At 43.5% G+C, this 15,320-nt stretch overlaps 1 protein-coding gene across 1 annotated transcript in view; it reads right to left on the bottom strand.

Annotated features, from left to right (window-relative positions):
• msrab (methionine sulfoxide reductase Ab) overlaps positions 1 to 13,580 on the bottom strand; it is a gene marked incomplete at its 3' end in the record, with an annotated part of 94,974 nt that extends 81,394 nt beyond the window's left edge. Inside the window, exon 1 of the mRNA XM_079574243.1 lies at positions 13,437 to 13,580. Within this exon, the coding sequence (XP_079430369.1) occupies positions 13,437 to 13,509 (73 nt within the window). The 5' untranslated portion in view covers positions 13,510 to 13,580. The remainder of the gene's footprint in view (positions 1 to 13,436) is intronic.
• Between the last annotated feature and the right edge of the window lie 1,740 nt (positions 13,581 to 15,320).

The raw sequence follows: 15,320 nt of genomic DNA, 5'->3' as shown, positions 1-15,320 counted from the left end.
AACTGAAAACTGTCATAATGTCACCGAGCAAAGAGTTCCATTCTCTCACACACATCTGCAGATCTTATTGATCAGCGTCCAACTTGATTTGGTGCTGCATTCTATACAAAACCATTTACACTCGGAATTGTAATGCCTAATATGTTGCCGTATTTTGTTTAAATAATATGTTATATTCCTCTTCCTTAAAAAACTAATATTATTTTGTGACTAAACATTACCCCCAACACTGTTGCATTTAGTCATCTCCATGGAATCGAGCTGGAGATGTCCTACACCCAGTGAAGTTCTACAGCAAACACACGGCCTTTTTTGTAGGTGTTATTCAACAATAAAATATCAGTAATAAAATAAATGGTTGTATCTGATTCTATCCATTAAGTGAAATGTTACACGACGCGGCTCTAAAATGGAAATACATCCAATGAGTCACAAAACAGGAGTGTAATTGGAATGGAAGTTAAACCCCAGTGTTTCCGTGATGCTCGGTGTCAGGGGGACCGTAGGAGGATTAATCCGTCCCAGCTGCAGGAGTGCGCATGTGGAAGACAAACTCGATTACGTGTGAAAGCAGATGAAGCAGCTGAAAAGGTAAACATTAATTTGATTCTGGCTTTACATAGACCCGCGGTGCATCAGCCGCTCTCAGTGGGGCCCTCGCGAGCTGTTTTTCCATTTACATCCACACTCCTACTCGCTCGCTACACTGCCCTCAGCATCAGCAACAGTCAGACAGCAAGGGCATCTGAAGATAACAAGAGATGGGCCCAAAACGGAGAAATACATCGCCTCTGTCAAGCTGTTTGGAAGAGTTACGGCGGGGCGCGGAGCAGAGATGGAGTTTGGTCAGCTGACCTCTCCCATCCTGTTGGGAAGAAATATTGGCAGTCTATCCAGCACTGACTCAAAATAATAGCCGCTGTGCCCCAACCATGTAGCAATCTGCCAGTGATCATCCCGGCCAAGGTCGGCGAGTACAGGACACGGAGCGGAAGGAGGGAGTGTGGAGGCTGGGAAAACAAGTTCAGCTTAAAAAACACGCCTTCAAAATTAGAAGTCGGACGGTTATCCTTGTAATGGTCGTGATCACGTGACTACTGGTATCGAGAAAATTAAAGTATCGAAAGCAGGTACTGAAAAAAAAAAAAAATCTATCTTTAGATCCAATTTTTGATGGTGTTGGTCCAGGGACAGCATCTTGTTGCGTTTTCCAATTTCTTTCCTGTCATTTTTGCAATTTTTTAAATTACTAATATTTCCCTATTTTCCACCATTTCTTTTAACGCAATGTATTCCCCATTTTTTCCAGATTTTACCCCAATTTTATTCCACATATTTCTTGACATTGGAGATGAACCTGACATTGTAAATTTGCAGATCTTTCACACATTATCGTTCTGTTTTCTGATTCTAGATGGCAAATCATTTCTTGGTATCGTTCAGGTATCAGTCTTGAAAACCATTGTTAAAGTACTGCTATCAAAAAGAATGAAACCGTACTCAGCCCTCAGTCAGGAATGTTCGGTGAATGGATTGGACAGATTTCAGACCTAAATAAATACAGTACTGCCAGCTAACTTTAGAGACAAGATAATTCTCATTAATAGTCTGTATTGTCGTTTGGCAAGAGGTCATGAGCTGTTGTTGCTGGACACCTTCACAAAAAAAGCCGCTGGAATATCTGCACGTTTACCGTTTAAGTGCGAAGTGTGTAGTCGCTCTGAGCAGAACCCGCGGGTGGATTTGTCATTGTCACTGCACTTACAGCACACGGGACTTGGCGGCTTAAAGATATTATGTCTGTGCAGAGAGTAATGACTCGCTGTTACCTCGCTGAGCCACAGCCGTACGGAGGAGACAAAGCCACTGCAGCCTCTCTCCTCCCCTGCAGGAGAGGGCACTAGCCCCCAATACTGAAGTATCCTCTTCGGAGCATGTTTTAAAATCCTCTACTGCACATTGCTAGCCATTTTTGCCTCAATCTGGAGGATATTGCGCTGGTATTGCACAGAAAAGAGTCACTTCTCCCCGTTATGGTAGTGATAAACTCCACTTCTTGAAGGAGCGTGCAAGAGGGCGGGGCTTTTGCGAAAGGTCACTTCTAGAATGTGGTTGTACCTACTCAAAGTGAACTGAAAACTGTCTCAAAGTCAGTCACAAATGAACATGGACCTTTTTACCAAAGTGGGTAGTACTTCGCCACATTTACTCAAGTACTGCTTCAGCAAGTGCTTATTTCTATCAGACAATCAGATTAATGTCTAGAAGGAACATAATCTGTAATCTGCTGTTACTGCAGCAATCTAAACACTGGGGGTTTTCACACTTAGATGTTACGAGTCTTCACCTCTGAGCGTTCCATCTGAACTCACTCATGTTAACAACATGGCTAAGCACAGGGAAGGGAATCTTATATGTATAACTCGTTTGAAAAGTCACTTAAAGCATTTCCCACAAGCATAGGCTAAAGAAGTCTCTTATCACCATTACATATTTCAGAACATTATAAATGACGGGTCTAGTGGATTGTGATTGTTCATATCTTTATTACACTGAGTTTTTATCATTCCGATGGACCACACTTCTCCCTGATGGACACCATTGTCACAATTCAGATCAATTTTCTACTTGAACCAGAACAGGACTGATGCTAAAACAAGAAGCCAGCGTTTCACTCCCTATCCAGGGAGCCTCCTCACGGCCGGGGATGGGGAAATAAATGGTCACAAGTCTTTTTGGCAGCAGGTATTATCTTTGTGGAAATGGTCCCCCATTCCCCATCACACACAGTGTGTATTCAAACAGTTACCAATGAGAAAAACAGCAGACTTAATTGATGGCAGTGAAGATAAAACTTATGTCATTTTGCTGAATGGATGAATCCAATGAGAGTTCGTACTCAGCGCTCAGTTTGAACTCCAGAGGTCTAAGGTTAGGACTGTCTGGATGTGATCACTTGGTCCATCCATGCAGGTGCATGTGCAGAGAGAGCGCCACCACACGGGCTGTTCCACCTAAGCTGCCCCCCGCGGTAGGGATGGGCGCGGGGGGCAGTGTGAGAGCTGCTCCGACAGAAGGAGCAGCATCTTCGATGGGGTGGAGCTCTCATGCGCAAAATTCCCAGATGGAGCTGGGAGCTGCAAAACACTGCAGCTAGACCTAACATTAGAAACTATTACAATACAAGGCCAACCTGTGCAGGCCTGTGGGGAGAGAGGGTCACACATCAACCATGCTTCAGCACATGGCAAAGTCTGCAGTTATTTTGGTAATATGCCTTTAGCAAACAACCAAGTCAAGTTTCAATGGAGTCTTAGAGATCAAAAGGCTGCTTCAGTAGTAGCTCTACAAACGTGATCTCAAAGGTAATCCATCTCCAGATAGAGCCAGGTCAATGAGTCACATCCCATCCAGACCCAGGGAGAATATGCAAATCTACACCAAGAGGCTCCGTCTGAGCGGGGACTGAACCCAGAGGATGGTTCCAGGTGTTCTCTCTCGCTTACCTGTAAAACTCAAACCTTCATTTCCTTCTCTAAGGTACTCCGGATCATCAAGACCTGTAGTTGCATCTAGCGACAAAGATAAGTGGGTCAAATGCACGGGAACAATTGGTTAGAACAGTGGTTCCCAACCTGGGGGGCGGGTGTTAACCTCTTTACCCCGTCTTAGCCAAGTGTAGTTAAAGCCTATAGAAGTGTAATGTTCTAAAGCAGAATCTTCACGACTTCCTTCTTCTTCTCAGTCTGTGACTGAAGAGCAATGAGGCCTCAGCCTTTTTAGGGAAAATAAAGAGCTCTTTATTTAGTGTCATGTTTCTGTCATTCACGGTGTCTGACCTACAGTCTAACTCTGAAGCCAATCAAATCACAGAGACTCAGAGTGGGTGGGGCTCAAATTTGACCAAACGCCAAGATCCAAGATCTGAGAGTAGAAAGGGTTACGTTTGACTTGTAAAGGTCCAGCCCACATGGGCCCAGACCCGTTCACCACAACTGCCTCTAAAATCCTGCACTGTCACTCAGAAAGGTGTTACTTTGAGTCCGAAGCGCCATCATGCACGAGCTTCTTTCAGGTGAAAGATTTGAACCGGATCTCACTTGTGAATAGAGACAAATCTTTTTTGGCAATTTTCCCCAGAACTCCCCTGAACGGGCACAAGAATCAGCCCAACAACGGCGCAGGACACACCCCAAAGCTTTCTGCTCTGAAGTCGAAGCTAAACGCTCTAAAAAATATCAATATAATATACTTTTTATTAGATTTGATTCACAAACACATTTTTCAAAATGATTTCAATTAAAAAGTGCCTTTTATCGATCGAGTCTTTGAGAGAGATATTGTGAGTTTTCTGGCTGGAATTATTCACATTTTAAAATAAAAACTCTTTGAAATAAACGGATCCCAAAGACTCGGCTCCCAGTAAAGAGCCGTAAATCCCATCACTAATGCCCCAGAGGAAATGTCAGATGAAGCGTGACACTTCATTAACTAAATTCTTTTTAAAACTGATCGAGGCTCCAGCACCATCTATTTAACCACATCACCTTTCATCTGTGCGATGTGATTTCAGGTCTTCATAAAAACTTCATCAAATTGATTAAAAAGTGTCTGTAATAAAACTCCTCGACTTGAGAACCTGCTGACGGTGTGCTCTTTCAGGAACAGTTCGAATCACACGTGCCTGGGCACCTCCCCCCGGCTGCTGTCCCGCTGGCGCCGCTTTAATCAGCCTATTCTTACCACTCGGGGACTTTCATGTGCCTCACCTCATGTACTCACACCTAACTCTACTGCTTTTAATGAATGTGCCCACTCATTCTCCAAACCACCTGTCTCAGCACCACGAGAGGACAGGCTCCACAACTTGGAACAAACAGATGAACACAATCCTATAAACAGTTGAACAGATCATTTAATCATCATATTGAATTGGGATTATAGTGAGAGGAAATACTGCAATTTGGGGATTTTTTATTATTATTCCCATTACGGAGGAAAATAGAGGAAATTTCTCAAAACCTTTAGAGTAATGTCTAAAGGTTTAGAAAGAAACAAGATGTATAGATTACATTAGTAATATAGTAGTTCTAACTACTCTTTTATCTTGATGCTTTTTACCGTTTGAGACAATGCATTCACACACAGTAATAAAGGAATCCAGTGAAAACCCTTTTAAAATACATCTTAAACACATCTCCGAAAGGCTTTTCTGCAAAATATAATGCAATATTTTGTATAATTGATATAAGATAATGATGATATTTTTAGAAACATTTTAGAGAGTGTGGCGCCCCCTATGGACCAGCCGCCACTGATCAGAAATGTGCTTCAAATGTAGACTAACACTGTAATAAGTGTTTCCTTGAATAAAAGCAATAAAATTGAGTTACGTGGTTGCATTTGCCTTTTTGCTTTCACACAACCTCTTTTCAACCTCTTCAGGGTGCTAGTTTTGGTCCGGGCATTTGGACGTAATTGGTAAATGTGGATTGACTTTCTTCAGAGTGAGACTTTAGGTCAGACACCATGAGTGACAGTAACATGACACTAAATACAGTGAGCTCTTTGTTTCCAGTAAAAAGTCTGAGGCTTCATCACAGACTGAGAAGTGAAGAAGGAAGTCATGGAGCTTCTGCTTTAGACAGAACTGCAGACTTCTGCATGTTATAAGACTTATATCATATTCCGAAAGTCAAATATGTAGTATAATAAAATATAATTATTATTTTACAAATAGTACTTAACTCAAGTTTATTGCTTTTATTCAAGGAAACACTTATTACAGTGGATAAGAGAATAGGCACCGATTGATCTGGCCATTGTTTCTCCCAGTAGTGCTGGCTTTCAACAACTGCTGAATGTTTGCTCGGAATATGGACTCAAACATGACATCATATACAACGCGAAAAAGAGTGCTGTATTGATATGTCGGACTAAAGGAGATAAGGACCTCTGTTTCCCACATTTCTACTTGTCTGGGCAAAGTCTTACTGTGTGCAACAGGACAAAATACTTGGGTCACTTTATTACAGACCGCCTTTGTGATGATATTAATCGTTAATGTCATATAATTTATGCCCAAGGAAATATTCTTGTCAGGAAATTTCACATGTGCTCTGACAGTGTAAAAATTAATCTGTTCAGAAGTTTCTGCACACCTCTGTACACAGCTCCTCTGTGGTGTAAATATAAAAAAGCCACGTTACAGAAGCTCAAAGTCGCACATAATGATGCTTTTAGGATGCTATTAAAAACCCCAGGTCCAGTAGTGCCAGTCTGCTGTTCAACCAGGCTCGTGTCAACAGCTTTCAGGCACTAATGAGAACTTTGTATTTTAAATTCATTTGTCGCCTCAACAACTTTGTGAACTCTTTGGTGGTGGCTCTGGTGAACCCCAGGTCTTGTGCTGCGCGGTACCAGTGTCCTTTATGGAAACACTGGTATAGCTGTCTTTTATAATGTATGTATTGTTTAAGTGAGTCTTGTCTATATATATGTCTTTTTATACTATGGACCTAGAGTCTGAATAAAGAATGATCATGTACCTGTGACTAGACATGAGTATTGATACTTTTAATACTGGCTCCAGAATTGAAGTATATACATTTTGGTTGGAGGTGTAGCCGCCAACTGTCAAGGGCCCCTGCAAACTAGTCCTTTCTTTATAAGATTGCAACAAACGCTTAGTATTCACAGATTCCCTGGTGAGTTTATTGGTGCAATTACACCTTCTCACCACCAACACCTCTGGCAATGTTGATCCCCATCATCCTGCATGCTTTAGTGAGTCATGGTTCCCTATGTTAACCTATAATGAGCAGTGGACAGACTTTTTTACTCATGGCTCCACCAGATTATATTTTTTAATAGTGAAAGCAGTTTATTGTAACACTCATCATCACCCAAAGAACCTCAGCCTTCTGTTTTGAGGGAAACTTATGCAGAGAACTGCATGATGGGAGTTGTCAGGGGACCCGCTCCTGCCCAAATCACGTCCTCTCTCCCAGTGCGCAGTACAACGGGCGGCCGCAAGAGGGCCCCTACCGACATTCTTGCTTGGGGCCCCTTGGTACCCCTGCTACGCAACTGATTACGATCCATCACCAATGTGAACAGACTTTACCTATCAAAGGCACAATGGGCGGCACGGTAGCGCAGCGGTTAGTGCTCTCGCTTCACAGCTAGAAGGTCCGGGTTCGATTCCCACCTGGACGGGCCTTTCTGTGTGGAGTTTGCATGTTCTCCCCGTGTCTGCGTCGGTTTCCTCCGGGTACTCCGGTTTCCCCTACCACTAAAAACATGCACAATAGGCCAGGATGAATGATGTGTGTGAGTGAATGTGTGGTGGTGTCAGAGGGTCCGTTGGCGCAGACGTGTGTAGTCGCGAAAGCGCCTCTGACAGTCTCCCCCAGGGGAAACTGAAGCTACAAACGTAGTTTACCACCACCAAGTGTGGAGTGAAACTGCACACTGTCTCATGTAAAGCGCTTTGTGACTATATGTCTGTGAAAGGCGCTATATAAATAAAGATCTTCTTCTTCTACCCATTCCCTCAGGCTTTCAAGCTGTGAAAGTTGAAGATAATTGACCATTAGCTGTTCAGCTCCTGCCCCAAATCGTTTCTCGTGCTCACAATACCTTCCTTACATCCCAATTGCCCATGTGGATACAAAAAGGCAAATGCAACCACTTAACTCAATTTTATTGCTTTTATTCAAAGAAACACTTATTACAGATGGTCAAGTGAAGGGCGGTTTATCACAGAAATCTGTCCAGAATCTTTGATTTAGACTTATTTCCACATTAGTGACCAGTAAAATGTGCTGTTTAGCTCTGACCGTTTGACTCTTACATTTAATTGATTACAAGAAAATCAATGGATTGCACAGAAATATGACTTTATAAACCTTTTATTTGAGCTTTTCCATGATCATTTAACACACTTGATATAATCTTTCAGAGCAATTTGGATTATGGCCTTGTAGACGACATGATGGCAAACATAGGCAAAGGGAGTTCTATGTGAAAGATTAAAATGAACATACTGTAATGATCCGTTCTTCCTCTTGAAACGGTGTCACTGAAGTGAAATCTCTTCCCAGCATACATCAACATGTGACTATAAAAAGGCTCCAAATCTGCTGTGGACCTGAATGAAACATTTTTGAAATATGTAATGCAAATGTAGATGTTCACTGTGAAATGGCTTGTGTGCCACAGAGCCCTTTGGAATCAGCAACTTGTTGTCATTGTCCTTCAAGGGGCCATGATGACAGGAACCCAGGAACCACTCATGCACACTGGTGACGGGGTGTAAATCTTCATGCCATTTCTACAGCAATATTAGAAATGATTGGTTATATCACAGTTTCAGATCAGTAGTGTGGCTCACTGCTTTCACACCCAGCCTTATTAGACAGATAAAGACATATTTACAACACATACTACAAATACTGTATATAAAACACACAGGGCCAGATCTTGTGGTTCATAGCGCAGGCTGTAGAGAAGACGATTACGCAGACGGGTGGCGCTCCTTGCAATCTTCAGTGTCATACCTGGCGCAAAAAGTGGGCCGGACAGGAGGGGGGGGCAGACTCGCATTGCGATGTTGTGGTGCCGCCCCCTCCCCATGCTTTCCCCAGACCTGCGGAAGGCGGAGGTTTGCAGGGAGGGGTTCTCTTGTACACACGTAACATGCATGATGCAGCGCGCAATGTTTAATAAAGATAAAAGAAATAAAAGTGTCCCTCCGCTACCCTCCAAGATGAGCGGGCGGGACAGAGAGGCAGCCTCGCGCTGGACACCGTTCGAATGCGCAAAGTTACGAAATGTACAGGATTTAATTGTTCAGAAACTGTCATATCGGCTGCAGAGGAGTTGCAGAGTTATGCAGTAGTTGCTAGAAAACTGTAGCGTATTGGAACATTTGTGCTACAGCTGCAGGATTCTTGGAGCGGCTGAAAAAAAAATTGCGATGCCCGTCTTTCTTTTGGACTGAGCTGTGGCTACACACGGAGCATCATCAGGAGGTAAACACTGACACACGATGGAAATATCTCCTTAAAACTCAGATTAGACCTGGTGTTGTGGCACTTGAAGGCGTGTGTGGTTTATTTATGGAAAACTGTTGTTGTTTTGGTGTTGGGGGTGAGCGCGTTGATCTACAGTATCAAAGTAAACCTGTGCGTAACCTTCGCTCAAACAGACTTTTCAAGGCAATTTCGCTTTTGTTTTCAATTTGACGTTGATTCTAAGGAAGAAGACGAGGCAGCGCGATGTAAAGAGGAACATAATGAGAAGGTTGCCAAAGAAGAGTAGCGCGAGTTCTGCTTGTCATGAACCACGCCTCAGTCGGCCTCTTTTTCTTAAAAAACGCCCTCTCCCTAGTGGCGCAGCAAACCCTGCGCCACATGCAAGATCGTGCGTGTATTATGTTGCGTTTAGAGTTGCGCACGGACTGCGCCAGTCACAAGATCTGGCCCACAAAGTTAATCAGAACCAATACATGCTGCAGCAATCCTTTTACTGTTTTTAACTGGTCTTTTAGGTTTTTAGAACTGGTGCCAAATGTCTGCGCTGAAAAGGAAAGAATCCATAGTTTTTCATAGTGAGAGATGTTTACTGTAATTTGAAAATATCAATGATATACATACAGTATTGGTCACATAATATGGAATTTAGTTTATGTACACTTGGATGGACAGTGCTGATTTTGTGCCCAATACTGCACAGACACCATGATGTAGAATGACTCCCAAGAAGTGGGAGAAGAAGTTGTCCACACACTCCACAGATAAACATCACAACCAGAGAAACTCTGCCTTCATGGAGAAGAGCTGTTTCACCCAGCGTATGAATGCCATAAGTAATCACATATACTAACCGCAATTAGATGGAACATAATCTCAATCTTGACCGTCATCTGAGCCCAACTCCTTCGTCTCATCCCATCCGTTTGTATCTCTGGATTCCATGTTTCACCCTGGTCATCATCCAAAACAACCCTGTGTAACACAATAATATAATTAAAAAAACAAAACCCAAATCCTCTTATTTCAATACATACGTAGCATTTTGAATGCTGTTGAATTCTTGTTCATCAATGTCCTCCATTTGTTCTTGAGGCAATAGAACATAGAAACAGCAGTGAAATATAATATGTAATATAATATATAATAGTAGCATGCTAGTATAAAATGGCAACAATGTACACAGACACATGTGTTTAAAAAATGTCAAGCAAAGGTCCAGAACAAACATGTAGAATTGATATTTTGGAATATTACTTTTTGTATTGTATAACCACCCATGTGCACGTTATTATTCAGAAATCCTAATCAGCACAAAACACTAACCTGTCCGTGAGTGACTTCAGCATTATTGTGGTAAGGGAGGCTCACCCATAGCTCATGTAACCAGGTAAAGGGGTTCACGTGATGTTGTCATAGCTGCAAACAGGGTTGCCAGGTCTGCAGTAAATCCGCGGAATTGGGCGTTTTTTAAAGCCATTCCACATGTGAATAAAAAATGTCTGCATTTTTTTGCCTTGCTGTAATCAATGTCAAATTGTCTATTTCTATCTTATTATTGATCAAAATCACTACTTCGAAGGCAAATCGAAGGCTCTGTAAGCTGGGGGAGGTAGGGGCGGTTTCTCATCATCGCAGGAGCGCATGCTCTGTTAACAAGTAAACAATATGGAAAATTCCAGGCGCCGTATGTCTGCAGGTTTTCTGCGGTTTTCAGATATTTTTGGGCGGGTTTGGCTCTCCAGACCTGGCAACCCTGGCTGTAAACACATTTACACACAATGTTAACATGCCCGCATGAGAATATTGTATTGTATTGTATTCTTCATTAAATATGTATTTTGAAAAATTAACGATTAATTTGTCAAAGTAGCCTACACTAGCCTACCACATTAGCATCCTCACGACCGGAGTAACACTGACGTTATACGAGCTGCCGAGTCTCACAAGTCTCCTGCTCAAAGTTGTACATGTCAAATAAGCGGCGGCACTTCTGTATTCTGAACAAGCGAGGGGCGTCTGCGTTAGTGTGTGGAGCAGGGAGTGACAGGAGCGGACAACCATTACTAGCTTAGTAGCTAATACTGTAGCCGAGGCTAACTGGAGAAATAAGAAAGTCCTACACAGTCACAGCAATGAAAATGCTGATCATTTCACAAACATCCCCGATCTAGCGTGCGCTTGAATAGTAAACATGAACAAGTATAGAACGCGAGGTTTTCGAGGTGCCAAATGGCCCGTGAGCACCAGCTGTGCCACGGCTCACTGTTCAGTCGGACAAACACAGGTGTGAGCTGCACTCTAGGGAATGGAAGTAGTATGTCCTCCGGGTAAAAGAAATGTTGATGCTTGTGCACAATCAATCGCCCCTTCTCCAACTAGCCGCATATGCTACTATAGTAGCCTCTGAATAAATCCAACTATTGACCTGCATTCCCTTAGTTGTCAACGTACAACTTTATATGTTTTTGACTTTACATGTTTACTAATTAACAAAATACAGTACTTACTAGAATATAACAGAATTTACCTGTCCAGCAGAAGTTTAGTGACCAAAGCATCCATCTTCAGACTCTTCAGCTCCTTTAGCTCACGCCATTGCTGAGAAGAATCTCCCAGACAGATCGGCTCCTTTTTCTTCCACTTTCTTTTTGAGGTTCAGCTACCTCAAAAATGACTTCCTTTTACATCTAGGTTGTACATGATTTTGTCTGCCTTTGCTGCTGCTCAACTTCAAACAAACACAAGAAGCTGAGCTGCCGCCATCTGCAGCAGCAGACAAACAGCGTGTGAGCTACGAGAATAACGTACTGGCGGCACATACGCAAAATGTTTGATTGACAAACCAGTAGCCAATCGACTTTGGAAAGGTGACAAAGTCGATTGGCTAATGTTTCTCTAATGCCTTTAATCAACAGGTTTACAGCCTTATCTTTTGAGATCTGTTATTTGTTTTTGTTTGAGCTGGGGTTTGTATAATGGTGTGTCCAAAAGAGCCGAACGCAGTCCTGTTTTTCCTGTTGGCTCAGTACTACACACTGAGGTCCAGGTTCAGACCTGCTCGCTTCTCTTTTTTTTTAGAAAACAATGGGGAAACAGAGGAACAATTTAGTTAACGATTGTGCTGCATAATTAATTGGATAATAAGGGTGTTTAGTGAACCACATTTCAGTCATGCCTCAGCCGGTTTAACAAAAATAAAAAGTGTCAGGGAACAGCTCTTTCTCTTTCTGTTCACCTGGGCCGTAGTGACCGCTCTGCTGCAGAGAGACAGAGAGAAAGACCTCGCAGCCACTCGACTCTGGGAGTTCATGATCAGGTCCAAAGTTTGGATGCAAGGTCCAGGGCTGGACAGGTTTGTGCATGGGTCCGGATTCGGACCGACACCCACCATTTCATGACCTCTGCTTTAGGACAACGCTCCGAACACTATCCACACAGATTGTTTAATCATTCACTATTCACAACATCGATAGCCGTGGCTAACTTGCAAAGTCCATATGTGCACTTAGACGTTTATAAGCATCTATTGGAGCTGATGTGGTTCTCATAAAGCAATGGCATCCAGATTACTCCAGTTACAGCGAGCCATACTGAGAGGAGATATCCTCATCTGCCTCCTCAGAAACAACAGATGTTTGCAGATGGAAGATTTACAACAACTACACCAACGAAGGACACAGCAGGAGTGACAAAGTGAACCCATGTGTCTGGACTGTCCACTGTCCCAAATCAATCAACCTATACTATACTATACTATACTATACTATACTATACTATACTACTATACTATATAGTCACAACACTTTTTACAAATGTTTATATCAACCATAATCTGTTTTTTTTTCCAGCCTAATGCTCCCTCTGGTTTAGTTCATTTGGTTCTTCTCATTTTTCAATGGGTTTTGCCCAGACAATGTCTGCCAATGTTAAATGGTCACCTTTATATGGTTTTCTACTTGCTTTATGCTCAAAGCACTCCACATCAAGGAGCCACTCACCCATTCACACTCTTACGCAGACACTGACGACAAGGAGAGTGAAGTGTCTTGCCCAAGGACACAGGAACATTGTACACCTGTGTGATTTGGTCACAAGACAGCCCGCTCCACTCTGCACCACTGCCGTCCCATGTGAACATCTAAAAACCCTTTCTAAGTGCGGGTGAAGCTTCTGTAATCATTGTTGTGGGGGATGATTTTGACCCAAAAAAACAGACAGTGAATTTGTGATTTTAACATGTTAAATGTAGCCCACATGTGTGTGCTTTATTGTTCAAACCACACTTGAATGAGTATGAGATGTTTCACTGCTGTGAAACATCTCATACTCATTCAGCAGCAACACGCCCCGCAGAGCTGTAAAGTTTCTCTCAGCCACACTCAGACTCTATGTGTTTACCTGCCACCACCATCCTGTCCTCTCTCCCCTTCAGAGCGCGCCCAGGAGCGGGCAGCACGTCCGGCCTGGACATGGTGTCAGCCCTCACAGCAGCGGCCCTCAGCGCACACAGCAGCAGCAGCAGCCCCGGGGACTGTGACACTCGCACGGGCCGAGTCTGAACAAGGAACCCGCCGTGCGCGGCCATGGCGCCACGTGGGCACGTAGTGTGTCCGCGCCGCGTAGGAGAACATGGAGGAGGGGCCTCAGTATGAATATTCATCCCGCGTGGGCCGCACCATGCGCGGCATAGTAACGAGGCGCGGGGTTAATGTGACTCTGCCGCGAAAGACAAATTAAAGTGAAATAAAGACCCGCGCGCTGGTCGGCATGCAAATGAGCACGCGCCATGAGACGGACCCAGATGTGTGAGCGTGCGCTGTGACGTAGACGGGAGCTACAGCATCTTTGTGACCAGTGAAGGCCACGCACCGAGCTGATAAAGGTTTCATCTGAAACCTTTGCAAATGAAAAGCAAAAGGCGTTGGGAGGAGTCAGTCATTCAACAGGAGCATGATGGAAACAGAGCAAAGAGTGAAGGAGGGACACTTACATTATCAACATGGAAATCAAACACATGGAAAGAGGTCACTAAATATTCTAATCTGGAAACGCTAGGACACAATCGTGAACATATTATGCAGGATTTCATTTTTTTAATGACAAACTGGGCAAAATAGTCGTGTGAAAGGGCCAAAATAAATACTGAAAATATCATCTACACATGCAGTGGAATGTGCTTTGAACTCCTACTTTTCGTATTTTTTTTTTTATAAAGATCAAGAAATTTATGGATACGTAGTAATAAAAATATTTCGGCATCAACTACGTTTTCCAGAGCGCCGTGATGCCCCCCAGAGCCTCGGACGGGACGACGCGGTACTGCAAAAGTAACGACTTACAGAAATATGGGACTGGTGGTAAATGTTTGTATTGATGCACAAACACAAAATGACAACAGAAATAAGATAGAAATAATCTGAATCTGCATTTTGTGGATTGTGAACAGCAGATATTGTGAAGGAGATGCAGCTTCTGCAGACGACTTACAAACTTCAACAAAGAAAGACTAAAGCACTGAAGAACACCAGGATACACTCTCTTTGTTTAGCTGAAATGGAAAAGTCACATGACATTGCAAAGCGAACATCATACTCCACATTTAAATGAGTCATGTGACCACAGTCGGTGAGGAGTTTGAGCACTGTGGCCTTTTTCTTTCTCTCAATCTCCATCTCTCTCCCAGAGCGACATAAAGCACTCATGACGAGGAGGTCTGTTCACTGACCACTGTGGAAACATCATCCAGAAACTCTGTCATCAAGTCCAGCTGAGGACTCTGGCCAAAGAGAAGTCCGACCTTCCTCGACATGAGTTTGAAAAGGCTCTCCATACATTTGTAGCATTGTGTCTGGATTACTGTAATGCCTTATATATTGGGCTGGACCAGCGCTCCTGCAGAGTGGACAACATGCTGCAGCTCCTGCAGAGTGGACAACATGCTGCAGCTCCTGCACAGTGGACAACAGGCTGCAGCTCCTGCAGAGTGGACAACATGCTGCAGCTCCTGCAGAGTGGACAACATGCTGCAGCTCCTGCACAGTGGACAACAGGCTGCAGCTCCTGCACAGTGGACAACATGCTGCAGCTCCTGCACAGTGGACAACATGCTGCAGCTCCTGCACAGTGGACAACATGCTGCAGCTCCTGCAGAGTGGACAACAGGCTGCAGAGCCTCCTGACCTGTAAGAGGTGTGAGCACATTCTCCTGTGTTGTGCTCCTTGCTCTGGCTCCCTGTCAGCTCTCGTGTTCAATTGAAGGTTTTGGAGATTGTTTTGAAATGT

This window comes from Gobius niger (assembly GCF_951799975.1).
Source record: "Gobius niger genome assembly, chromosome: 16".
Taxonomy (NCBI): domain Eukaryota; kingdom Metazoa; phylum Chordata; class Actinopteri; order Gobiiformes; family Gobiidae; genus Gobius; species Gobius niger.
Note: the sequence above shows the minus strand (reverse complement) of the source record. Positions and strands in the feature narration are given on the sequence as shown.